Source organism: Bos indicus x Bos taurus, chromosome 7 (assembly GCF_003369695.1).
Source record: "Bos indicus x Bos taurus breed Angus x Brahman F1 hybrid chromosome 7, Bos_hybrid_MaternalHap_v2.0, whole genome shotgun sequence".
Lineage (NCBI taxonomy): Eukaryota > Metazoa > Chordata > Mammalia > Artiodactyla > Bovidae > Bos > Bos indicus x Bos taurus.
This window is the reverse complement of record NC_040082.1, coordinates 108,137,982-108,165,247: the sequence shown is the minus strand read 5'-3', so window position 1 is coordinate 108,165,247 and position 27,266 is coordinate 108,137,982. Positions and strand designations below refer to the sequence as shown.

General features: G+C 41.1%; 1 protein-coding gene across 1 annotated transcript in view; it reads right to left on the bottom strand.

The window, feature by feature from the left end:
• Nucleotides 1–855: 855 nt before the first annotated feature.
• The window catches only part of ZNF879 (zinc finger protein 879), a 46,836-nt gene continuing 20,425 nt past the window's right edge, over nucleotides 856–27,266 (bottom strand). Inside the window, exons 5-6 of the mRNA XM_027548725.1 lie at nucleotides 12,261–12,348; nucleotides 856–1,083 (exon numbers count right to left, since the gene is read on the bottom strand). Of these exons, the coding sequence (XP_027404526.1) occupies nucleotides 12,263–12,348 (86 nt within the window). The 3' untranslated portion in view covers nucleotides 856–1,083; nucleotides 12,261–12,262. The remainder of the gene's footprint in view (nucleotides 1,084–12,260; nucleotides 12,349–27,266) is intronic.

Here is a 27,266-nt window from a genome sequence, read left to right as displayed (position 1 = left end):
GAGATCTGTCCACTGATGTGAGTGGGGTGTTAAAGTCTCCTACTGTTATTGTATTTCCATCAATTTCTCCCTTTATTTAGTATTTATTTTATGTATTTGGGTGCTCCTATATTAAGTGCATATTAAGTTGATGAGTGTAATATGCTCTTCTTGTTATGATCTTTTTATCATTATACAGTGTCCTTCTTTCTTTATAGTCTTTAAAGTCTACTGCAACTCCTGCTTTCTTGTCATTTCTATTTGTGTTAAGTACCTTTTTTCCATCCCTTCACTTTCAATCTATGTGAGTCCTTTGCCCTAAGTGGGTCTCTTGTGGGCAGCATATCAAACACTCCTGTTCTTTTATCCAGTCTGCCATTCTATGTGTTTTGATTATTTAGTCCATTGACATTTAAGGTAATTATTGTTGTTGTTTAGTCACTAAGTTGTGTCCAACTCTTTGCGACCCCACTGACTGCAACATGCCAGGCCCCTCTTTCCTCCACTATCTCCCAGAGTTTGCTCAAACTCTGTCCATTGAGTCAATGAGGCTATCTAACCATCTCATCCTCTGTCACTCACTTCTTCTTTTGCCTTGAATCTTTCTCAGCATCAGAGTCTTTTCCAATGAGTTGGCTCTTTCCATCAAGTGGCCAAAGTAGTGGAGCTTCAGCTTCAGCAACAGTCCTTCCAGTGAAGGGTTGATTTCCTTTAGGACTGACTGGTTTGATCTCCTTGCAGTCCAAGGGACTCTCAAGAGTCTTCTCCAGCACCACAAATTGAAAGCATCAATTCTTTGGCACTCAACCTTCTTTACGACCCAACTCTCACATCTGTACATGACTACTGGAAAAACCAGAGCTTTGACTACATGGACCTTTATCAGCAAAGTGATGTATTTACTGCCATTTCAAATCTTGCTTTCCAGTTGATTCTTTGTCCTTTTTCTGGTTTGATGACTTCTTTTGTTTTATATTTGTGCTCTCCTCTTTTTGATTTTTCTGAATCTATTGTATGTTTTTGATTTATGGCTGCCCTGTTTTTCAAGTAAGTTAACTCCTTCATCTGCTTGCTTTACACTCATAGTCATATGAGTCACACATTCTGAAAAAGAAAGAAAGAAAATGAATCCAGATTTTCTTATCCTCTTTCCCCAGATTTTATGATTCTGATGCCCTTTTCTATGCCTTTTGCTGTTCCTTGTGTTTAGTCATTGCTTTCACAAATAGGATTTTTTTTTTTTAATCTGTATACTGGCTATTTTCCAACTATGATTTCCTCCTTCCTATATTTTCTTGCTTCTTTTCTGTTTAGAGAAGATGTTTCAGTATTTCTTTTAGGTATTATATTTATAATACCTAATTATAATTATATTATAGTATTGCTATATTTTTTAAATGTTTGCTAGTCTGAGAAATTCTTTTTTTCACCCACTCTAAATGATAATCATGCTTGATAGAGTATTCTAGGTTGGAAATTTTTCTCTTTCAAGACTGAATATATTTTGTCACTTCCAGCTGGCCTACAGTGTTTCTGACGGAAATCTGCTCATGGCCTTAATGGATCTGTTTGTAATTAACTCTTTGTTTTTCTCCTGCTACCTTTAGAATCCTTTAACTTTTGACATTTTTATTATAATATATCTTGGAGTAGGTCTGCTTGGGCTTATCTTGTTTGGGGCCCTATGTACTTCCTTTATCTGGGTATCTGTTTCCTTCCTACGTTTGGGAAGTTTTCAGCCATAATTTCTTCAAATATATTTTCAATCCCCTTTTATCTTTCTTCTCCTTCTGTAGATTGTCCTGCCTTATATTATCTCATTTGTCTCTTATATGGCTTTCATTTTTTCATTTGGCTTTTCATTGTTTTGACTGGGTAAATACCATTATTCAATCTTCTTGAATAATCATTTTCAATTTAAATATAATTTTAAATTCAATATAAATGATAAAAGATCATTTATCCTTTCTTCTGTATTAGTCATTCTTCTATTCTGTCTTGAGTGCAGCTTTTATCTTGGCAGATGAATGCTCCAATTTTCCTTAACTCCTCCTTATAGTTTCCACTCCTTTTTACAATAATCTGCATTTCTGCTGACAGTTTTTTTTTTAAGTAATTCAATATTTTCATTGCCTCCTTTTTGAACTCAGTGTCTGTTAGACTGAAGAGTCTGTTTCATTGTTTGTTCCTTCAGGGAAATTCTCTTGGTCTTTTAACTGACAGTGGTTTCTTTGCTTCTTCCATTTGCTTATATTTTTCTAACTCAATGAGTTTCAAAAAAACAAATATCTACTGTAGTCTTGGAGAGCTATTTATATGCAGGAACGTCCCTAAATGTCTTGTGTGGGTTTAATATTTTTTTGATGTGAGGCCTTTTTTTGGTTTGGATATTTGCTGTCTCCTTCCTCAGCATGTGCTGGCCATTGATAGGGGTTATGCAAGTGCATGGCCTGCTCCCACACTCCCAGCAAGGCAAGGGCAGTGGTTGGCTCCCAGTCTGGGTCCCTCAGCGTAGGCAGCTGGTTGCACATACTCTGGGGAGGAAGAGGCAGTGGTTGGTGCTGTGTTATGGGACTTTCAGCAGCAGTGATGGGTCACCAAGGGCACATCTTTGGGAAGGTGGGGGCAGGGACCCGCGCCTGTTTACAGGATGCTTGGCAGTGGCAGTGGTTTGCAGCTGCCTCTGGAGTCTAAGATGGCAGCAGTGGCTTGCATCTGCCCCTGTAGGTAGCAGGTGGTACCCTGCTGCCTAAGAGTGCACAGAGAAAGATGCTCCTTTGGAGGGCCCGCCCCTCTCCTTGCATTACTCCCAACAATGGTGTCTTGCATCTCTGGCAGGTCCAGGCTTCTTCCTGGACTCCCTTGGTTTCAGCAAACCACACCCTAGACCTTCTGGCTGTCTTCATACAGTCAACCCTAATGCTCTCCCCTGGGTCTGACTCCCAAAGTCCAAGTATCAGCAACCAGCCCCAACCACTCCAATGGATGAGCTTGTCAAGCTGGGGAGTGCCAGTCAACAACAACTGTCTGTATAGTTCTCTCTTTGGTTTGCCCTCTGCAAACCTGTTACTGTGCTTTCTTCAGAGGCTTCAATGTTCTCCCTGTGTCCTGGCCAATCTACCCACCAGTGAGGGAACTTCTCTGTATGTAGAAACTTTTCCTCCTTCACAACTTTTCCTCCCTCCCAGTGGCACAGGTCCTGTTCTGATTTCTTTTTTTTTCCTTTTGTCCTACCCAGTTACATGGAGATACTCTTGCTCTTTTGTAGGTCTGAGGTCTTCTGCCTGCATTCAGTAGATGTTCTGTGAGAGTCTTTCTAAATGTAGATGTATTTTTGATGTATATATGGTGAGAAGGTGAGCTCCACATCCTACTCCTTTGCCATCTTGATCTGCTACACCAAAAGTTTTAAGTTACATATGTGGCTTGCATTCATGGTTCATATTATATTGCTATTGCACAGCACTGATCAGTGATGTGCCGAACTGTGGTTTCCTTTTTATTTATTCTGCTATCTCAGTTCAGTTCAGTTCAGTCACTCAGTCGTGTCCGACTCTGCGACCCCATGAATCACAGCACGCCAGGCCTCCCTGTCCATCACCAACTCCTGGAGTTCACTCAAACTCATGTCCATTGAGTCGGTGATATCATCCAGCCATCTCATCCTCTGTCGTCCCCTTCTCCTCTGCTATCTCACACGCTAGGAAAGTAATGCTCAAAATTCTCCAAGCCAGGCTTCAGCAATACATGAACCATGAACTTCCAGATGTTCAAGCTGGTTTTAGAAAAGGCAGAGGAACCAGAGATCAAATTGCCAACATCTGCTGGATCATCAAAAAAGCAAGAGAGTTCCAGAAAAACATCTATTTCTGCTTTATTGACTATGCCAAAGCCTTTGACTGTGTGGATCACAATAAACTGTGGAAAATTCTGAAAGAGATGGGAATACCAGACCACCTGACCCACCTCTTGAGAAATCTGTATGCAGGTCAGGAAGCAACAGTTAGAACTGGACATGGAACAACAGACTGGTTCCAAATAGGAAAAGGAGTATATCAAGGCTGTATATTGTCACCCTGCTTATTTAACTTATGTGCAGAGTACATCAAGAGAAACACTGGGCTGGAGGAAGCACAAGCTGGAATCAAGATTGCCGGGAGAAATATCAATAACGTCAGATATGCAGATGACACCACCCTTATGGCAGAAAGCGAAAAAGAACTAAAGGGCCACTTGATGAAAGTGAAAGAGGAGAGTAAAAAAGTTGGCTTACGGCTCAACATTCAGAAAACTAAGATCATGGCATCTGGTCCCATCACTTTATGGCAAATAGATGGGGAAACAGTGGAAACAGTGTCAGACTTTATTTTTCTGGGCTCCAAAATCACTGCAGATGGTGATTGCAGCCATGAAATTAAAAGACACTTACTCCTTGGAAGAAAAGTTATGACCAAACTAGAGAGCATATTCAAAAGCAGAGACATTACTTTGCCAACAAAGGTCCATCTAGTCAAGGCTATGGTTTTTCCAGTAGTCATGTATGGATGTGAGAGTTGGACTATAAAGAAAGCTGAGCGCTGAAGAATTGATGGTTTTGAACTGTGGTGTTGGAGAAGACTCTTGAGAGTCCCTTGGACTGCAAGGAGATCCAACCAGTCCATCCTAAAGGAGATCAGTCCTGAGTGTTCACTGGAAGGACTGATACTGAAGCTGAAACTCCCATACTGATGTGACTCATTGGAAAAGACCCTGAAGCTGGGAAAGATTGAAGGCAGGAATAGGGGATGGCATAAGATGAGATGGCTGGATGGCATCACCAACTTGATGGACATGAATTTGAGTAAGCTCCAGGAGTTGGTGACAGACAGGGAAACCTGGCGTGCTGTGGTTCGTGGGGTCACAAAGAGTCGGACATGACTGAGCAACTGAACTGAACTGAACTACCCAGTGCAAGTGAAACTATAGGCTTCCCTTGTAGCTCATTGGTAAAGAATCTGCCTGCAATGCAGGAGACCCAGGTCCATTTCCTGGGTCTGGAATATCCCCTGGAAAAGGAAATGGCAACCCACTCCAGTATTCTTGCCTGGAGAATCCCATGGACAGAGGAGCCTGGCAGGTTACAGTCCATGGGGTCACAAGAGTCAGACATGACTTAGCGACTAAACCACCACCACTCAGTTCATATGTTTAAGTCCTAACCTCTAGAACTCTCAGACTCTGGAGATAAGGTCTTTGAAGATGTAAGTAAATTAGAATATGGTCTTTAGATTGGGCCCTAATCCAACATGCCTGGTGTCCTTATAAGAAGAGATTAGCACCCAGACATGTACATGCACAGAGGGAAGACCATGTAAGAATGCAGTGAGAATTGTGCCTTGCCTTCTGCAAGCCAAGGAGACAGGCCTCAGAAGAAACCAAACCTGCCAACATCTTGATCTTAGACTTCTAGCCTCTAGGACTATGAGAGATACATTTCTGTTGTTTTCAGTCTGTGGCATTTTGTTATGGCAGCCTGAGCAGGCATCTTGCTGCCATACATAGAATACTCACAGCAACCCTATATTCTGTCTGTACTTCCATCCCATCTCCCTGGGCCTTAGAACACTCCCAGCAAAATGACATTCTTTTTCCTTTTAAATGTCATTAACTTTTTAAAAAGTGCACAATTAAACATAAAAACTTCAGAAAAGTCAGAAAAAAAAAACTGAAAATAAAATGAACAAATATATATCACACTAAATCCAATGACAAGTTTTATTCATGTTTTAAGAGTATATTACAAAATTCATATCCAACTGAACATTCATGTGTTCTTTTGGCCATTTCATTAAACAAAAGGAAAACAGACACATGCTAAAGAATATGAAGAGCACAAAAGAACACACAGTGATGTGTTTAGTAGCTCCATCCTACAGGTAATGGTATAAAGTTTCTCGTCTTTCTTTCCAGAAATGTTTTGTGCAAATACACATATGTATTATTGTTTTTAATGGAAAAATTCTGAATCATGCTTAACTTGTATTGTACAGACTTGCCATATCTACATATACAAATCTTATTCTTTTTAACAACTTTGTGATATATGCCATTGAACAGATACCAAAACTTATTTATCATTTCCTTCATTGATGAGTATTTAGATGGTTTCTGTTTCTTGCTATCACATACCATGCACAATGACCATTCTCACACAGATATCTCTGAGTATGTGTACACCTGTATTTATAACATAAAGTGGTAGAGGGGCTTCCCTAGTGGCTCAGTGGTAAAGAACTTCCCACCAATGCAGGAGACCTGGGTTCAATCCCTGATCCAGGAAGATCCCACATGCCACAGAGTAACTAAGCCTGTATGCCACAACTATTGAGCCTGTACTCTAGAACCTGGAAGCTGCAGTTACTGAAGCCCATGTGTACTAGAGCCAGTGCTCTGCAAAACAGAAACCACTGCAATGAGAAGGCCATGCACCACAACCAGAGAGAAGCCCCTGCTCTCTGCAACTAGAGAAAAGCTGCACAGCAATGAAGACCCAGCAGAGCCAAAAATAAACAGATAAAAATATTATTTAGAAAAAGATAAACTGGTAGAGATTGAACTACTGGCTCAAAGTACATGTACACTTTTAATTCTGACAGCTGTGGCAGACTGTACTATCCCAAGATGACCACACCAATACACCTCCCATATAACATGCTTTTCTATAATGTGACACTGACACTTCTCCCACCAAGAAGTGAGGCCTACATTTCCTTTCTTTGAATCAGCACAGGGGATTCTGGGGGCTATGACAACTACAATTCAGTGGAGGTAATGTTACGTGACTTCTGAGGCAAGAAGGGGCTTTCCACCTGGCTCACGTGATGCTCACCCTTGGAATCTGGCCACCATACTATAAGCACAAGACACACAGAGACTACAGGTGGCTGTTTGATCCAACAACCCTAACTAAGGTCTCAGCCACAAGCTGGCATCAACTACGATACATGCGAGGGAAAGATACTTCATATGATTCTACCCTCTAAACTTTGGGCCTTTCAGCTAAGACCCCAGGCTTTGCATAGGAGACAGAAATTGTTCCTGCTATCAGCCTGCATTCTCGATCCAGAGCAATTGTGACTAATAAAAAATGATTACTGTTAAATGCCCTTAAAATTCTTACTGACATACCATATATCACCTTCCCTGTTCAAAATACAACATTTAAATTTGATCATTTAAAATTACTCGATAATGGAATACCTTCTTTCATGGATCACAGCCTTGTTATGGTGAAGGGGCTTACATAACTCAATGAAGCTATGAGCTATGCCCTGCAGGGCTACCCAAGACAGATGGGTCATAGTGAAGAGTTCTGACACACTGTGGTCCACTGAAGGAGAAAATGGCAAACCACTACAATGTTCTTGCTGTGAGAACCCCATGAACAGTGTGAAAAGGGAAAAAGACATGATACTGGGAGATGAGTCCCCCAGGTTGGAAGGTGTCCAATATGCCACTAGGGAAGAGCAGAGGGCAATTTCTACTAGAGCCAGAAAGAATGAAGCAATTGGGTCAAAGTGAAAATGATGTACAGTTGTGAATGTGTTTGGTGGTGAAAGTAAAGTCTAATGCTATAATAAACAATATCGCTTAGGAACCTGGAATGTTAGGTCCATGAATCAAGGTAAATTGGATGTGGTCAAGTAGGAGGTGGCAAGAGTGAACACTGACATTTTAGAAATCAGTGAACTAAAATGGATGAAAATGGGCAAGTTTAATTCAAATGACCATTATATCTACTACTGTGGGCAGGAAATCCTTAGAAGAAATGGAGTAGCCCTTATAGTCAACAAAAAATCCAAAATGCAGTACTTGGGTTCAGTTCAGTTCAGTCACTCAGCCGTGTCTAACTCTTTACAACCCCATGAACCACAGCATGCCAGGCCTCCCTGTCCATCACCAACTCCTGGAGTCCACACAAACCCATGTCCATTGAGTCCGTGATGCCATCCAACCATCTCATCCTCTGTTGTCCCCTTCTCCTCCTGCCCTCAATCTTTCCCAGCATCAGGGTCTTTTCCAATGAGTCAGCTCTTCGCATCAGGTGGCCAAAGTATTGGGGTTTCAGCTTCAACATCAGTCCTTCCAATGAACACCCAGGACTGATCTCCTTTAGAATGGACTGGTTGGATCTCCTTTCAGTCCAAGGGATTCTCAAGAGTCTTCTCCAACATCACAGTTCAAAAGCATCAATTCTTCAGCACTCAGCTTTCTTTATAGTCCAACTCTCACATCCATACATGACTACTGAAAAACCATAGCCTTGACTAGATGGACCTTTGTTGACAAAGTAATGTCTCTGCTTTTTAATATGCTGTCTAGATTGTTCATAACTTTCCTTCCAATGAGTAAGTGTCTTTTAATTTCACGGCTGCAATCACCATCTGCAGTGATGGTGATTGTACTTGGGTACAATCTCAAAAATGACAGAACGATCTCAATTTGTTTCCAAGCAAACCATTCAACATCACAGTAATCAAAATTGATGCCCCATCCACTAATGCTGAAGAAGCTCAAGTTGATCAGTTCTATGAAGACCTACAAGACCTTCTAGAACAAATACCAAAAAAAAAAAAATGTCTTTTTCATCATAGGGGACTGGAATGCAAAAGTAGAAAGTCAAGAGATACCTGGAATAGCAGGCAAGTTTGGCCTTGGAATAAAAAATGAAGCAGACAGAGGCTAACAGTTTTGTCAAGAGAATACACTGGCCATAGCAAACACCCTTTCAAAGCACAAGAGATGACTCTACACATGGACATCACCAAAAAGTCAATACCAAAATCAGACTGATTATATTCTTTGCAGCAGAAGATGGAGAAGCTCTATACAGTCAGCAAAAACAAGACCCAGAACTGACTGTGGCTCAGGTGATGAGCACTCTATTTCAAAATTCAGCCTCTAATTGAAGAAAGAAGGAAAACTGAAAACGAAAGTGTTGGTCGCTCAGTTGTGTCCAACTCTTTGGGACCCCATAGACTGTAGCCACCTAGGTCCTCTGTCCATGGAATTCTCCAGGCAAGAATACTGGAAGGGGGTGCCATTCCCCTCTCCAGGGGATATTCCCAATCCAGGGATCAACCCCAGGTCTCTCGCACTGCAGGCAGATTCTTTACCATCTGAGCCACCAGAGACGCCAAAAGTAGGGAAAACTACTAGGCTAATCGGGTGTGACACAAATCAGATTTCTTATGATTCAACAGTAGGGCTTCCCAGGTCGCACTAGTGGTAAAGAGCCCCTCTGCCAATGCAGGAGACATAAGACACATGGATTTGATCCCTGGGTTGGGAAGATCCCCCAGAGGAGGAAATGGCAACCCACTCCAGTATTCTTGCCTGGAGAATCCCATGGACAGAGGAGCCTGGTGGGCTACAGTCCATAAGGTTGCAAAGAGCTGGATACAACTGAAGTGACTTAGCACACTTGATAATACAGTGGTGGTGATGAATAGATTCAAGGGATTTGATCTGGTAGACAGAGCACCTGAAGAACTATGGATGGAGTTTTCTAGCACTGTACCGGAGGCAGTGACCAAAACCATCCCAAAGAAAAACAAATACAAAATGGCAAAGTGGTTGTCTGAGGAGGCTTTACAAATAGCTGAGGAAAGAAGAGAGGGAAAAAGGGAAAGATATACACAACTGAATGCAGAGCTCCAGAGAACAGCAAGGAGAAATAAGAAGGCCTTTTTAAATTAAAAATGCAAAGAAATAGAGGAAAACAACTCAATGGGAAAGACTACAGACTGCTTCAAGAAAAGTAGAGATATCAAGGGAATATTTCATGCAAGGATGGGCATGATAAAAGACAGAAATATCAAGCACTTAACAGAAAGAGAAGAGATTAAGAAGAGGTGGCAAGAATACACAGAAGAACTATACAAAAAAGATCTTCATGACCTGGATAAGCACAATGGTATGGTCATTCACCTAGAGCCAGACATCCTGGAGGGTGAAGTCAAGCAGGCTTTAGAAAGCATTACTATGGACAAAGCTATTGGAGGTGATGGAATTCCAGCCAAGCTATTTAAAATCCGAGAGATAATGCTGTGAAAGTGCTGCACTCAATATGCCAGCAAGTTGGAAAACTCAGCAGTGGCCACAGGACGTGTACAGGTCAGTTTTCATTACAATCTCAAAGAAGGGCACTGCCAAAGAATGGTCAAAGTATGGTACAATTGGACTTTTTCACAGGCTAGCAAGGTTATGCTCAAAATCCATCAACCTAGGTTTCAGCAGTATGTGAGCCAAGAACTTCCAGTCGTATAAGCTAGGTTTAGAAAAGGAACAAGAGACCAAATTGCCAACATTTCTTGTATCATAGAGAAAGTAACAGAATTCGAGAAAAACATCTACTTCTACTTCACTGACTTTGAATGTGTGGATCACAACAAACTATGGAAAAGCGACACACTTTATTTTCTTGGGCTCTAAGATCACTGCAGATGGTGACTGCAGCCATGAAATTAAAAGACACTTGCTTCTTGGAAGAAAAGCTATGCCAAACCTAGACAGTATATTAAAAAGCAGAAACACTACTTTGCCGACAAAGGTCCATCTAGTCAAAGCTATGCTTTTTCCAGTAGTCATGTATGGATGTGAGAGTTGGACCATAAAGAAAACTGAATGCCGAAGAGCTGATGCTTTTGAACTGTACTGTTTTGGAAGACTCTTAAGAGTCCCTTGGATTGCAAAGAGATCAAACCAGTCAATCCCAAAGGAAATCAATCCTGAGTATTCATTGGAATTACTGAGGCTGAAGCTGAAGCTCAAATACTTTGGCTACCTAATGTCAAGAGCTGACTCATTAGCAAAGACCCTTATGCTGGGAAAGACTGAAGGCAGAAGGAGACGGGGACGACAGAGGATGAGATGGTTGGATGGCATCACTGACTCTATGGACATGTTTGAGCAAGCTCCGGGAGATGGTGAAGGACAAGGAAACCTGGCATGCTGCAGTCCATGAGGTCGCAAAGAGTTGGACACGACTGAGCAACTGAACAACAACAAAACTGTGATTAAGTTAATTGCTTCTCTGTGCCCCAGTTTCCCCATCTGTAAAATGCAGATATTAGCAGTCCTCTATTAGCAAGTTTAAACAAGGCATGTATATTACTAACCACACTTACATATGAGGAAATAAGCACAGAGGAAGAAAATAATTTTATTTCATCACATTGTTAGTCCGCATGTGAACTCATAAAATCAACTTCCAGAGTCCACATTTTCAAACTGTGGGCTGCTACTACTTTTTAGAAAAGCAGCCAGTGACAAACAAGGGAAGAAAGTTGGTGTTGGGAGAGTAACAGAAGTTCCATGTAGAAACATTTCATAAGAGTTTGGGAATGACAGACTGGATCTTTAGGAAAAAGTTCAGGTCTGAGGAGAGAGAGTCGATAAAGATCCTGAGAAAAATGAGAGTTAAATAATGAAAAGAGATCTCAAAAGGACCAAGAAACAAGAGCTGGAGGGGGATCTGAAATAGCAGGGAAAAAAACAAAAGAGAAGGAGATAGAGGCACCCAATGGACGGGAGGGATATGAGATGGCTCAGCATCACAGTTGCGCAAGGCAGAGAAAGTGCCAAGAAAGACGGAGTCCTTGGTCCTCCCCAGCGTCAGCCTGAGAGCCCGGGTCAAGTTCAGTTCCTTCTGTGATGCCCACCAGGCATCAGTCCTAACCTTCAGTATCAGCTCAAAATAACTCCACTTCTCCAATCTCTTCCCTGAATTTTCTTGGGCATTTGGTCATTTCCTAAGATCAGTACCAAACTCCCTGAGGACAGAAATAACACCTCTCCTCTCTATATCCCCTCTGTATCCCCAGTGACACGCACAGCACCCTGTACATTGTCAGTGCTCAACAAATGCCTATTGAGTGTGTCTCTTGGCCCTTCCATGGCTTTGCTCCAGTGACACTCTATCACCAGTGAAGATAAAGACTGCCTATACCCTTACTCTTCACCAAGCACCTATCCTATCTGGAAGCCTATGTTCAGAGCCAACTCAATCTTTGCTCATGAAGTGAGTTTGGGTGTGAATTAAGAGTGACCTCTGTCTAGGGACAGAGGATGCACATTCCTCAGCAACCCCTTGGTTAAGTCCAGGATCATGGGAAAAACCATCAGACTCTAGATTCACCATAGTTTTCACTGGAAAGCAAAGTAGCTGGACAAGGAATGGAAATATATCCACCATCTCTGAACACAGTGGGAAATTCATGGAAAAGACAAAATGTACTTACTGTCACCTGAGCAGGCAGCAAATCCAAGGCCATTCTTTCCTTCTCAGTTTTCCTGTCAAGGGAGAGCAGAGTGCTTGACAAGGTAGGTCTGCAAAGAAAAAAGGTGTCATGAAGAACTCTGGTGTCAAAGCATGGCTTGGAAAAAGGAAGTTACAACTACCCATAATGTCCATTAGGTCCGAACAAAGCCATGCCATATAAATGAGGCAAACCAAGTTTAAAAGTGTGCCTACTAAGCCAATTAAGTTCTAAGACAATTTGTCAACCTCTACCTCCACCTTGTATTAACCATAATTCTGATTTCCATATATAGATGCTTTTTAACATCCACTGGGCTCTATTAGCTGTATCTAAGCAAATTGTGACTCATCACAGAGTTCTGGAGTCCTGAAGATAGTTTTAAACTATACATTCAAATGGTCACAGCGAACGTGAGTGTCCCAGACTGCCACTTTCAAACATATCTAGCCAATCCTAAGCCTGTTTGCCTTGCTTCACCATTTCCTTCCTGAAGAAACCACAATAAAGGTTTGCCCACACATATTGTCTCTTTTTCTATGGAGTTGTTAGGGGAAGCACACTGAGTGAAACCACCCATCCTGGCCAGGCACCATAGTAACTATTTGCATGAGTTGTTTTACAATAGGACGTCCTAGTAAGGAACAGGGAACTAATAAGCCTCCACCAACCAGAAGAGTTCGGGAAAGGTCAAAAGGAGACATCACCTGTCTGACCACCTCCCAGAATCCTTATCTCTGGCATCCATCTTGGCTGACCAAGGCGTGCACCACCAGGAAGGACTCTGAGTCAGAATGATTGGCTAAGGACAACCCAGAAACGAATCCCATCACCATAAAACCCGAGACTGCAAGCCATGTGACAGAGCTGTTCTCCTGGGTTCCCTTACCCTACTGCTCTCCACCCGTGTGCCCTTTACCAATAAAATCTCTTGCTTTGTCAGCACATGTGTCTCCTCAGACAATTCATTTCCGAGTGTTAGACAAGAGCCCAGTTTCGGGCCCTGGAAGGGGTCCCCCTTCCTTCAACAGGATGACCAACAGGTGCTCCTGAGTGGCTCCTTCCTGGACTGCTGTGTTCTTTCCAGGGAAGTGTCACACATCATGCACACCGATTTGGATGCCACTCCTAAACACAAATTCCGCAAGTGCCACCTCTTTTAGCATCCACAGCTCCCCAAATCCTTTATTCTTCATACACAAACCCCAACTGGGAAAGCCAGGTAAGAGACGTAGGCAGACCACTGTCAGAGAAGAGTGGTGGCCAAGGCTGCTGCACTAGCCACCTAAGTTTGCAGGAGGTTCTACAGGTATAGCACCTGGCATGAAAGCTCAGCAAACCGAGTGTGCTGTGTACTGTGAGCCAGAGAAGGAAAGCTGCTGTGCAAGTGCCATAGTTACTCTACGATGCACATCTCCCCATCTTGAATCTTGCATGTATTATTTAATCCGCACAACCACTCTAAAAAGTATTGCTACCTCATATTACAGATGTGAGGGAGACTGAGAACCAGGGAGTCTAGTGACCTTCCCCAAAAAACAAAACTGCTAAGTATACAGTAGAGGCAAAAAGGATCATGGTGGAGTCCAAGGCCCCTGTTAATTAGTGGCAAATTAGCTGTCCACCTGTGCCTCATTTTCTTCATCTGTAAAACAGGATCTACCTGTTATCTGAGCTTGAAATGAATTCAATCATCCAAGGCGCCAGACTAGCACCTGGCACAGATAAGGTCTCCATAGGCATTGTTATTGTTGTTACTGTCTGTTTCATCAGAAATTTCTGAAAAGCCAGCCACAAAAGACTCCCACCAACAGCAGTCCCGGACGACCCCAACTCACCTGACGGGGCGCTCCCTGCCCGCGACTCTCCCTGGGGAGGGGTGGGAGTGGGGGCAAGGCAGCGACTCCCCTTGAAGCATCGCGGCCTGGGCCATGCAGACCGCCTCTAGACCCACTCGGCCTCGGTATCTCCCTGGTGCCTGCGCGCAGCCCCGCCCGGCCGGCACACCTCCCAGCCCAGACCCGCACACGTGCTGGCTCTGACTGCCACCGGAAGATGCAACCGAGAGGTTCTCAGTCCCTGGTAGGCCGCCCTAGCAGAGCCGGGATCACCCGCGCCACGAGCCCCGAGAAAGCCGCGAGCCCTCCTTGCAGCCCCGCAAACCCAGGAGAACTACGACTCCCGGCATGCCTATGGGCTCGCGCCTACTACACTTCCCAGGGGCGCCGGTGGCGCCGCAACTTCCCAGACGGGAATATTCTGTCTTCTGGGGCGCTGTTGGGCCTAGCTGTTTGTCTCCTGGGGTTGCAAAGCGAGGGGCCGTTCACGTTAACAAATAAGGCCGGTTATCTCCTTCAAAATGCTTCCTGCCTAAATCAGCTGCGTGACTTGTTTTGTTAGACAGGCAAAATCATTTGAATAAAAACCCTGAATTTTGACGCCTTTAAGGTCAGTGCTACCTAGCTCCTACCAGCTAGTTTTGATTGTTTTTAATTATTTTAATGTGTACACGGAGGATAGTGTATGAACAGGTATGTTTAAGCATAATGAAACTAACCCATATACTCAACATTCTGCTTCAAAAGAGAACTTGACCAGAATCTCGGAAGACCTGTCCACGATGTTCCTCATTTTTCTAAACTGTGTTAAGCACTTCCTGGCTTAGCCTGATTAGTACATCTCAAGCAGGCGCCCCTAAAACAATGTGCTTACTTTTGCAAGGTGTTCCATCTTTATGTAAATAGAATCTGCTATATGTTTTTCTGTGACTTACACGCTGAATGTGACTTACATGCTAAACTTATTAGGTTCATCTATCTTCATATATGAAAAGTTTATTCATTTTCACTGTTGTATGATTGCATTATTCATTCATTTAACAAAGTATATTTAACACTTGTCTTGCACGTGGTTTTGTTGTAGATGCTAGAAATAAACCAGTAAATAAAACTGGCACAACCTCTGCATTCATGCAGCTTAAATTGTCAAGGGGAGAGAAAGCAGAAAAATAATAGCAAAAATAACTCAGCCATTAAAAAAAAAAAGAATGAAATTATGCCATTTGCAGCAAAATACATAGGCCTAGAGATTATCATACTAAGTGAAGTAAATCAGGCAGAGAAAGACAAGTATCATATGGTATCACTTATATGTAGTATCTAAAAAGTGATACAAATGAATTTATTTACAAAACAGAAACAGATTCACAGACACAGAAAACAAATTTATGGTTACCAAGGGGAAAAGGGGTAGAGGAGGGATAAATTAGAATTTAGGGATTTTCAAATACAAACTACATAAAATAAACAACAAGGTCCTTCTGTGTAGTACAGGGAACTATATCCAATATCTTGTAATAAACTATAAGGGAAAATAATCTGAAAAAGAATATGTATAGCTGCATAACTGAATCACTTTGCTGTACACCAGAAACTAACAAAACATTGTAAATCAACTCTATGTAAATAAAATAAATAAATGGTATGTATTTAGATACTGCCACATGCTAATAAGAACAAGAAAGGGGACCAGGACCCTTGATGAGACCGATTTTACACTTTTACACAAAGTGGTTAAGACATGTTTGACCGACAAGGTCAAACATTTGAAGAAGAACCTGCGGAAGATGAGAAGTGAGCCAAACTAAATATCTGGTGGAAAGCTTTCTGACAGACCAACAGGCAGGTGCCCTATGGTAGGAGCATACCTGGCCTATTGAGGAGACAGTAAGATTACAGTTGCTGAAACAGAAATAAGGAGACAGAGAAGCAGGAGATCAGAGGCAAGAGGACTAAATTTATAGGCTCTTATTGGTCATTATGCCACTGGATTTGACTCTGAAAGAGAATGCTCTGAGCACTGTAGAGATAAACTCTTATGTCCATTTTTTTAGTGATCACTGACGGCTGTGCTGAGAATAAACTAAAAGGTCAAAGGAAGAAGTAGAGCGACTAAGACTAGAAGGCTATTGTAGTAAATCTGTGAGGGAAGACAGGAGTTTGGACTCAGTAGAAGTTATGAGAAGTGTCTGGAAATACTAAAATTCAAAATATGGAAAAGATGAGAATGTTAACATTGTTTTTTCAACTAGGAAGTATATCTATTCCTTTTAAATAGTCCTGGTAATTATATTAATTTTTTAAAAACATTCTTTATGCTTATTTGTCTGATTATTAAGAATTAGCTTGTCTCTTAGCCACTGCAATGAGAGGCCCATGCACTGCAATGAAGAGTAGCCCCCACTTGCTGCAAGTAGAGAAAAGTCCTTGCAGCAACAAAGACCTAGCACAGCCAATAAATAAATCCATTAAAAAAAAATTAGCTTGTCTCTTGATTTCCTTTTGCTGACCTAAAACAAATACACAGCCAGTTTTTTCCTCCAGCAAAATGGGTGTATTCAGGATTAACAAAAGAATTGCAATTTGAGGTCTGTAAACATGTCTGTGCAAGTCCTTAGCAAAAATGGAGAAGAGCTCTCTTTTATAGAGGGAAAAGAAGCTGAGAAGGCTATGATAAAGAGTCCGTGGTGTTTTCATTGGCTGAGTCCTGACAGACTGTCACTGGCTGATCTCTTGCTGGCAAAGAAGGGGAAGTCTTTGCTTTTCCTGTTGGGTTCTTCCTGTTGTAGGGGTGAGAGCACCCCTTCTGGTCTCCTATCTCTATTTAATTGAGGTTTCTGTTTATTGCTTTCTTACACTTTGCATTTGGGTTGGCCAAAAATTCATTCAGGTTTCTGAATATTCCAATATTTTAAACCAAACACAATTTTATTTTCTGTCCCACTTAAAATTTTAAAAATATGAACTAATAGGCTATCTAATTTTAATACTTCTGTATTCCATTTTCTCTCTCAGCTGTGAATTTTGGTAATTTCCTTAAGTTTTATAATTTATTTGCAATTAAATTTATACTTAATCAGTTTCTTTACTGATGATGACATGCTTGTGCTCAGTCGTATCTGACTCTTTTCAAACCCATGGACTAGCCCACTAGGCCCCTGTGTCTGTGGATTTTTCCAGGCAAGGATACTGGAGTGGGGTCCCATTTCTTTCTCCAGGAGATCTTTGCGACCCAGGGATTGAACCCAGGTCTCTTGTGTCTCCTGCAATTTCAGATGGATTCTTGACCATGTCTATACCATCACTTCCTAATTTTCACTTTTGGTCTCAACATTTCTGTTTCTTTTTCACATTGTCACAGTCTAGGTTTTATCTGTGCCCTCTCAGTTATTCCATGAACCTCTTTACTTAGTTTTCTAGAGACAGCTGAAGCCAATCTCATTTTTCTTCTCTTTTAGAAAACCATCTTCTGTTTATTTCTCTACATTGACTTATATAAATCTTCCCCCACTCCCCATTTCCTGTATCTTTAAATACTTTTTTCTGTTTTCCCCCCTGTAGCTAGCACTTGGTTTTTTCCATTATTTTTGTCTGGGACAATAGAAAGGATAAGGCTCAATTCTAATTTTTTCTCCTTTCTTCACTGGCAACATATTAAACTGTTATTCTTGGTGTACAGCTTTCAGGACAATGTGAAAACCTCACATTTAATTCTTTGTCCTTTCCTCCATTTTATGGGAGGGGTTTCAAATTTATCTCCCAAGTTAAAAAAATAAAGGACTATTCTTCCACTTTATCATGTAGTTTACTGCTTTAAAAGAAATGACCATCTACTTTATTTGAAAAAATGTCTGCACTACATACAACATCCATGAAATAGTAAGAAACCTTAACCCAGCAGGCCGCTTGGGTCCACTGTAGTGTAACTGAAGGTCAACTACTTTCTCCTTTCTTTCTTGCCTCCCTTTCTCCCATCTTCCCTTCCTTTTTAACAGTGGGAAAATAAGAAGAAAAATTGTAGAAAAGAAAAAAAGTAGGAATTGTTTCCAACTATTCAAAATTTGAAAGGCTAAAATGAAATATATGTGAAGTGTTTAAAATTAAATTACAGTTTCTCTTCCATCTTATTCTCTTAATTAATCAGCTGAAAGGTTGAAAGTTTGCTGCTGTAAGCTGTGTATTATGCCAGGATCCGTGACCTCTGGAGGAGAGGATATCAATCCGGGGTCAGAGACGAGGCCTAACTACTTGGAGCTTTTTGTGTAGCCAAATTTTATTAAAGTAAAATAGAGATAGGGAAAGCTTCTGACATAGACATCAGAAGGGGACAGAGTGTCCCCTTGCTAATTTTTAGCAAGGTGTTTTATGTCTGTTAGAAAGCTATTAAATCAAGGCTGAGGGGGTTTCACCAGGTCCCTCTTCCACAATATGCACTTTTGAGATAGGATGGCATGGGGTGTGTCATCCCCCAGCCATAAAACAATTGACAGGAACTCTGGTTTGTTGAGCCCAAGGTTTGAGAAAAGAAAAAAAGTTAGTCTTAGGTGGAACCATTTTGAAAGGCAAATTCCTAAGCAAATACATAGTTTCATTAACATAAGAAAAACACATTGGTTAGCTCAAGGCAGAACCAGGAGTCATCAGTACAGAATTGAAAGAAGCCTCTTTTAATTTTGTGTAGAGAACGAAAAAAAAAAAAAAATGCTACTTGCAGTTTATTTCCTCCTGCCGCTGGGGGACCTCTGGCTTCCTGCCTGTTACCCTCTCAACCTTAACGACATCCATCCCTATACGTACATGTGCAATTGAGGCTGATGGACTGGCTAGATTTGGGGAACACAAGAGTGCATACTGTTTAAAATGCCATCCAAATACTACTGCAAACCTGAGTGTTATAATAGAAACATGCAATAAGTGATTTATATCTTCCTGTCCTATATATATATATAAACTCTTAGACGTTTAAAGGATATTTGTATAAACACATTTAAGAGTGATTGCAAGGTCTTCCCTGGTGATTGAGTGGTTGGCAATCCACTTGCCAGTGCAGGGACATGGGTTCGACCCTGGTCCAAGAAGATTCTACATGCCACGGGCAGCTAAGCCCAAGCCCGTGTGCCACAGCTGCCGAGCCTGCCTTCTAGAGCCCTGGAGCTGCAAATACTGAAGCCTAGGTACCTAGAACCCATGGCCTACAAGAGAAGCTACTGTAAGGACAAGCCTGCACACCACCACAAAGAGTAGCCCTGCTCACCATAGACAGAAAAAAGCCCGCACACAGCACTGAAGATCCAGCACTGCCAAAAACAAAAATAAAAGTGACTGCAAAATTAGAAAAAGTAAACCCACTGATCTAAATGAAGAGAAGTACAGGCTGGATGGTGCTGAAATATAGGGATTCAGGGGGTAAATCTATCCAGGTCTTTCCATCACAACTCTATAAATTTACGGGGTGAGTCATGAAAAACTACAAACGATTTTTATTATGTACAATCTATTTGTTTAAAAGAAATGGATGCTTTGCCAGCTTGTTTTCCTTTGCCTGTATCTTTCTACTGAAATAGAGATCACAAAACAGATGTTGGAGCACTGACAGTTTCTAGACTTCTTGCCACAGGTATGACAAGGGTTTGTTCTGTTTAAGAAACAGCAAGTTTTTTGGATGTGTCATGTAATAAGCACTTAAATAATATTTTTGGAATAAACAAAAATCGGATAAAAATCATGTATGGTTGTTTGGACAATAAAAATGTTTATTTAGATAATTCTTGGAGGTGAGGTAGCAATGGTGGTATAATCTACAGCTCCCACCATATCCTTTAAAAAAACAATAAAGGACATGGAACATAAAGAGGCAGTGGGGTTCTTAAAACTGATAGAAAACCACCACCAGAAAGAGAAAGTACAGCCTTTGTGTGAAAATATACACAAGTTTACTGGTATTTAAGAGAACCATATATAGGTAAGTGCTTAAAAGTACATGCAGGATATATAAACAACTTCCATAGCTCAATAACAACAGCAAAACCATGCGATTCAAAAACCGGCAAAGGTTTTAAATAAACAATTCTCCAAATAAAATGGATACAATACACATGGCCAAATAAGCATTTTAAAAGATGCTCGACATCCCTAGTCATTAGAAGGATGCAACTCATAACCACAATGAGATACCACTTCACAACTGTTAGAACAGTTATTATAAAAAAGGAAAAAGTAGTGTTAACAACTGTTGTTGAAGATGTAGATAGTAGAACCCATATTCAAATTAGAACACTTGTACATTGCTGATGGGGATGTAAAATGCTGCATCCTCTGTGGAATATAGTTTGACAGTGTCATATAAAGGTTAATATCCACTTCTCAAATGATGATGCAGTCCCACTCTTAGGTATTTACCCAAGCAGAAATTAAAACAATGTTCACACAAAAACCTGTATGCAATTGTTTGCAGCAGCCTTATTCATAACTTCCAAAAATTGGAAATAACCCAAGTGTTCCTCAAGTGGAGAATAATAAATTGTGGTACACTCATATAATGGAGTATCACTCAGCAATTAAAAGGCACAAAATACTGATACACACAACATGGGGTAATCTCAAATGTACTAGCCTAAGAAAAAGCAGCCAGACATATGATACTCTATAAAAGGGAAAACTATGGGATAGTAATTGAAACCAGGGAGTCAAACAGATACATGCATGCGGGTGTTCATAACAGCATTATTTACAGTAGCCAGAAGGTGGAAGCAACTCAAAAGTCCATTGATTCATGAATGGATAAACAAAATGTGGTCTTCACATACAATGGAATTTTACTCAGCCTTAAAAAAGGGAAGGAACTTCTGAAACATGCTATGACATGGATGAATCTTTAAGACATTACACAAGTGAAATAAGCCAAACACAAAAAAGAAATACACGCTATGATTCCACTTAAATGAACGAAGTAGGAAAGGCGAATTCACAGAGACAGAAGGTAGAACAGAAGTTACCAGGGTCTGCGGGAAGGGTAAGATGGAGAGTGACTCCTTAATGAGTACAGAATTTCTATTTGAGATGATGACAATGTTCTAGAAATAGATTCTGGTGATATTACACCCACATTGTGACTTCACACATTGCTACTAAACTGTACATTGTAAAGTGGTTAAATGACAACTTTTAGGTTATAAATATTTTACAAAAAAAAAATTTTAAGTACACGCTGGATGCAAGAGGGCATTACTGGGAAGGTAATGCTTCAGGGGAATATTGTTAACAGAAAGAAACAGGTGTGGAAACCATATTTCAAGGGAGGAAATATCCTGGAAAAGAAAAAAATCACTCTATTGTAGACCCCGCAATTTTTCTCCACAATCCTCAAGAAATTTAGGCGATAAATCATACTTTGCTACACAGAAAGAACTAAGTGTACTTGAATTCGAAATCTTGGACACAACCCAAACTTGTTGTGACAGAAAGGACACAGACAACACCTTGCTGGGAATCTTAGAGGCTAATTCTGGGACAATTTCAGCATCAAATTAAATACTGATATCAGCAGATTACAGTCAACTGATGAAAAGAGAAACTGTGCTTCCAGAATCACAGAAATAAACAGAAAATGAGACTCTTCCATCAAGTGGAAAGTCAATTATTAAGTGTAGAAAAAAAAATAACAGAATAAGAAAATTTCCATTTGAAAACTACTATTATAATAGTTTATTTTATATAATAGATTATCTTCTATAATATTTTATATATATTACAATATAAATATAATAATATATAGTGGTTTATATAATTATAAATATATATACCATATATGATATATATGCCATATATATGATATATTAATATTATCTATTATAAATATTGTGTATATTATATAAATTAATAAATTGTGTGTTATATATAAACATTGGAGAAGGAAATGGCAACCCAATCCAGTACTCTTGCCTGGAAAATCCCATGGACAGAGAAGCCTGGTAGACTACAGTCCATGGGATCGCAAATGGTCGGACATAACTGAGTGACTTCACATATATAAACATAATATTAATTAATGTATACGTAAATTAATACATTATACATATATGTTATTATATATATTAATATCTCATTATTAATCTATCAATATATAATATATTAATATATGCTCAAGGAGCAGTGGCTGCGCGGGCACAGGAGGGCTGAGAGGAGCTACTCCACGTTCAAAATCAGGAAGGGTGGTGATGAGGAGATACCCCTCATCCAAAATAAGGAGCAGCAGCTGCACTTTGCTGGAGCAGCTGTGAAAAGATACCCCACGTCTAAGGTAAGAGAAACCCAAGTAAGACTGTAGGTGTTGCGAGAGGCATCAGAGGGCAGACACACTGAAACCATAATCACAGAAAACTAGTCAATCTAATCACATGGGCCACAGTTCAGTTCAGCCGCTGAGTCGTGTCTGACTCTTTGCGACCCCATGAATTGCAGCACGCCAGGCCTCCCTGTCCATCACCAACTCCCGGAGTTCACTCAGACTCACATCCATCGAGCTGGTGATGCCATCCAGCCATCTTATCCTCTGTTGTCCCCTTCTCCTCCTGCCCCCAATCCCTCCCAGCATCAGAGTCTTTTCCAATGAGTCAACTCTTCGCATGAGGTGGCCAAAGTACTGGAATTTCAGCTTTAGCATCATTCCCTCCAAAGAAATCCCAGGGCTGATCTCCTTTAGAATGGACTGGTTGGATCTCCTTGCAGTCCAAGGGACTCTCAAGAGTCTTCTCCAACACCACAGTTCAAAAGCATCAATTCTTCGGTGCTCAGCCTTCTTCACAGTCCAACTCTCACATCCATACATGACTACTGGAAAAACCATAGCCTTGACTAGATGGACCTTTGTTGGCAAAGTAATGTCTCTGCTTTTGAATATGCTATCTAGGTTGGTCATAACTTTCCTTCCAAGGAGTGTCTTTTAATTTCATGGCTGCAAACACCATCTGCAGTGATTTTGGAGCCCCAAAAAATAAAGTCTGACACTGTTTCCCCATCTATTTCCCATGAAGTGATGGGACCAGATGCCATGATCTTAGTCTTCTGAATGTTGAGCTTTAAGCCAACTTTTTCACTCTTCACTTTCACTTTCATCAAGAGGTCTTTAGTTCTTCACTTTCTGCCATAAGGGTGGTGTCATCTGCATGTCTGAGGTTATTGATATTTCTCCCGGCAATCTTGAATCCAGCTTGTGCTTCTTCCAGTCCAGCATTTCTCATGATGTAATCTGCATATAAGTTAAATAAGCAAGGTGACAATATACAGCCTTGATGTACTCCTTTTCCTATTTGGAACCAGTCCATTGTTCCATGTCCAGTTCTAACTGTTGCTTCCTGACCTGCATATAGGTTTCTCAAGAGGCAGGTCAGGTGGTCTGATATTCGCATCTCTTTCAGAATTTTCCACAGTTTATTGTGATCCACACTGTCAAAGGCTTTGGCATAGTCAATAAAGCAGAAATAGATGTTTTTCTGGAATTCTCTTGCTTTTTCGATGATCCAGAGGATATTGGCAATTTGATCTCATGTTCCTCTGCCTTTTCTAAAACCAGCTTGAACATCTGGAAGTTCATAATTCACGTATTGCTGAAGCCTGGATTGGAGAATTTTGAGCATTACTTTACTAGTGTGTGAGATGAGTGCAATTGTGCATTAGTTTGAGCATTCTTTGGCATTGCCTTTCTTTGGGATTGGAATGAAAACTGACCTTTTCCAGTCCTGTGGCCACTGCTGAGTTTTCCAAATTTGCTGGCATATTAAGTGCAGCACTTTCACAGCATCATCTTTCAGGATTTGAAATAGCTCCACTGGAATTCCATCACCTCCACTAGCTTTGTTGGTAGTGATGTTTTCTACTGCTGCTACTGCTGCTAAGTTGCTTCAGTCGTGTCCGACTCTGTGCAACCCCATAGACGGCAGTCCACCAGGCTCCGCCATCCCTGGGATTTTCCAGGCAAGAACACTGGAGTGGGTTGCCATTGCCTTCTCCAGATGTTTTCTAAGGCCCACTTAACTTCACACTCAAGATGTCTGGGTCTAGGTGAGTGATCACACCATCATGATTATCTGGGTCATGAAGATCTTTTTTTGTACAGTTTTTCTGTGTATTCTTGCCACCTCTTCTTAATATCTTCTGCTTCTGTTAGGTCCATACCATTTCTGTCCTTTATCGAGCCCATCTTTGCATGAAATGTTCCCTTGGTAGATCTCTAGTCTTTCTCGTTCTGATGTTTTCCTCTATTTCTTTGCATTAATCGCTGAGGAAGGCTTTCTTATCTCTTCTTGCTATTCTTTGGAACTCTGCATTCAGATGCTTATGTCTCCTTTTCTCCTTTGCTTTCACTTCTCTTCTTTCACAGCTATTTGTAAGGCCTCCCCAGACAGCCATTTTGCTTTTTTGCATTTCTTTTCCATGGGGATGGTCTTGATCCCTGTCTCCTGTACAGTGTCACGAACCTCATTCCATAGTTCATCAGGCACTCTATCTATCAGATCTAGTCCCTTAAATCTATTTCTCACACGGACCACAGTCTTGTTTAACTCAATGAAATTAAGCCATGCCCTGTGGGGCCACCCAAGAGGGGCGGGTCATGGTGGAGAGGTCTGACAGAATGTGGTCCACTGGAGAGGGGAATGGCAAACCACTTCAGTATTCTTGCCTTGAGAACCCCATGAAGAGAATGAAAATGCAAAATGATAGGATACTGAAAGAGGAACTCCCCAGGTCGGTAGGTCCAATATGCTACTGGAGATCAGTGGAGAAATAACTCCAGAAAGAATGAAGGGATGGAGCCAAAGCAAAAACAATACCCAGTTGTGGATGTGACTGGCGATAGAAGCAAGGTCTGACGCTGTAAAGGGCAATATTGCATAGGAACCTGGAATGTTAGGTCCATGAATCAAGGCAAATTGGAAGTGGTCAAACACAAGATGGCAAGAGTGAACGTCAACATTCTAGGAATCAGCAAACTAAAATGGACCGGAATGGGTGAATTTAACTCAGATGACCATTATCTCTACTACTGCGGGCAGGAATCCCTTAGAAGAAATGGAGCAGCCATCATGGTCAACAAGAGTCCGAAATGCAGTACTTGGATGCAATCTCAAAAACGACAGAATGATCTCTGTTCATTTCCAAGGCAGACCATTCAATATCAGTAATCCAAGTCTATGCCCCAACCAGTAATGCTGAAGAAGCTGAAGTTGAACGGTTCAATGAAGACCTACAAGACCTTTTAGAACTAACACCCAAAAAAGATGTCCTTTTCATTATAGGGGACTGGAATGCAAAAGTAGGAAGTCAAGAAACACCTGGAGTAACAGGCAAATTTGGCCTTGGAATATGGAATGAAGCAGGGCAAAGGCTAATAGAGTTTTGCCAAGAGAACGCACTGGTCATAGTAAACACCCTCTTCCAACAACACAAGAGAAGACTCTACACATGGACATCACCAGATGGTCAACACCAAAATCAGATTGATTATATTCTTTGCAGCCAAAGATGGAGAAGCTCTATACAGTCAGCAAAAATAAGACTGGGAGCTGACTGTGGCTCCGATCATGAACTCCTTACTGCCAAATTCAGACTTAAATTGAAGAAAGTAGGCAAAACCACCAGACCATTCAGGTATGACCTAAATCAAATCCCTTATGATTATACAGTGGAAGTGAGAAATAGATTTAAGGGACTAGATCTGATAGATAGAGTGCCTGATGAACTATGGACTGAGGTCCATGACATTGTACAGAAGACAGGGATCAAGACCATCCCCAGGGAAAAGAAATGCAAAAGACAAAATGGCTGTCTGGGGAGGCCTTACAAATAGCTGTGAAAAGAAGAGAAGTGAAAAGCAAATGAGAAAAGGAAAGATATACCCATTTGAATGAAGAGTTCCAGAGAATAGCAAGGAGAGATAAAAAAAGTCTTCCTCAGTGATCAATGCAAAGAAATAGTGGAAAACAATAGAATGGGAAAGACTAGAGATCTCTGCAAGTAGAGATACCAAGGGAACATTTCACACAAAGATGGGCACAATAAAGGACAGAAATGGTATGGACCTAACAGAAGCAGAAGATATTAAGAAGAGGTGGCAAGAATACACAGAAGAACTACACAAAAAAGATCTTCATGACCCAGATAACCACGATGGTTTGATCTCTCACCTAGAGCCAGACATCCTGGAATGTGAAGTCAAGTGGGCCTTAGGAAGCATCACTATGAACCAAGCTCGTAGAGGTGATGGAATTCCAGTTGAGTTATTTCAAATCCTAAAGGATGATCTTGTGAAAGTGCTGCACTCAGTATGCCAGCAAATTTGGAAAACTCAGCAGTGGCCACAGAACTGGAAAAGGTCAGTTTTCATTCCAATCCCAAAGAAAGGCATGCTAAAGAATGTTCAAAGTACCACACAATTGCACTCATGTCACACGCTAGCAAAATAATGCTCAAAATTCTCCAAGCCAGGCTTCAACAATACGTGAACTGTGAACTTCCAGATATTCAAGCTGGATTTCGAAAAGGCAGAGGAACCAGAGATCAAATTGCCAACATCCATTCGATCACTGAAAAAGCAAGACAGTTCCAGAAAAACATCTACTCCTGCATTATTGACTATGCCAAAGCCTTTGACTGTGTGCATCACAACAGACTGTGGAAAATTCTTCAAGAGATGGGAATACCAGACCATCTGACCTGCCTCCTGAGAAATCTGTATGCAGGTCAAGAAGCAACAGTTAGAACTGGACATGGTAAAGACTAGTCAGAATTGGAAAAGGATTATGTCAAGGCTTATACTGTCACCCTGCTTATTTAACTTATATGCAGAATACATCATGAGAAATGCCAGGCTGGATGAACACAAGCTGGAATCAAGATTGCTGGGGGAAATATCAATAACCTCAGATATGCAGATAACACCACCCTTATGGCAGAAAGCGAAGAAGAACTAAAGAGCCTCTTGATGAAAGTGAAAGAGGTGAGTGAAAAAGTTGGCTTAAAACTCAACATTCAGAAAACTAAGATCATGGCATCCAGTCCCATCACTTCATGGAAAATAGATGGGGAAACAATAGAAACAGTGACATACATTAGTTTCTTGAGCTCCAAACCCCTGCAGATGCTGGCTGCAGCC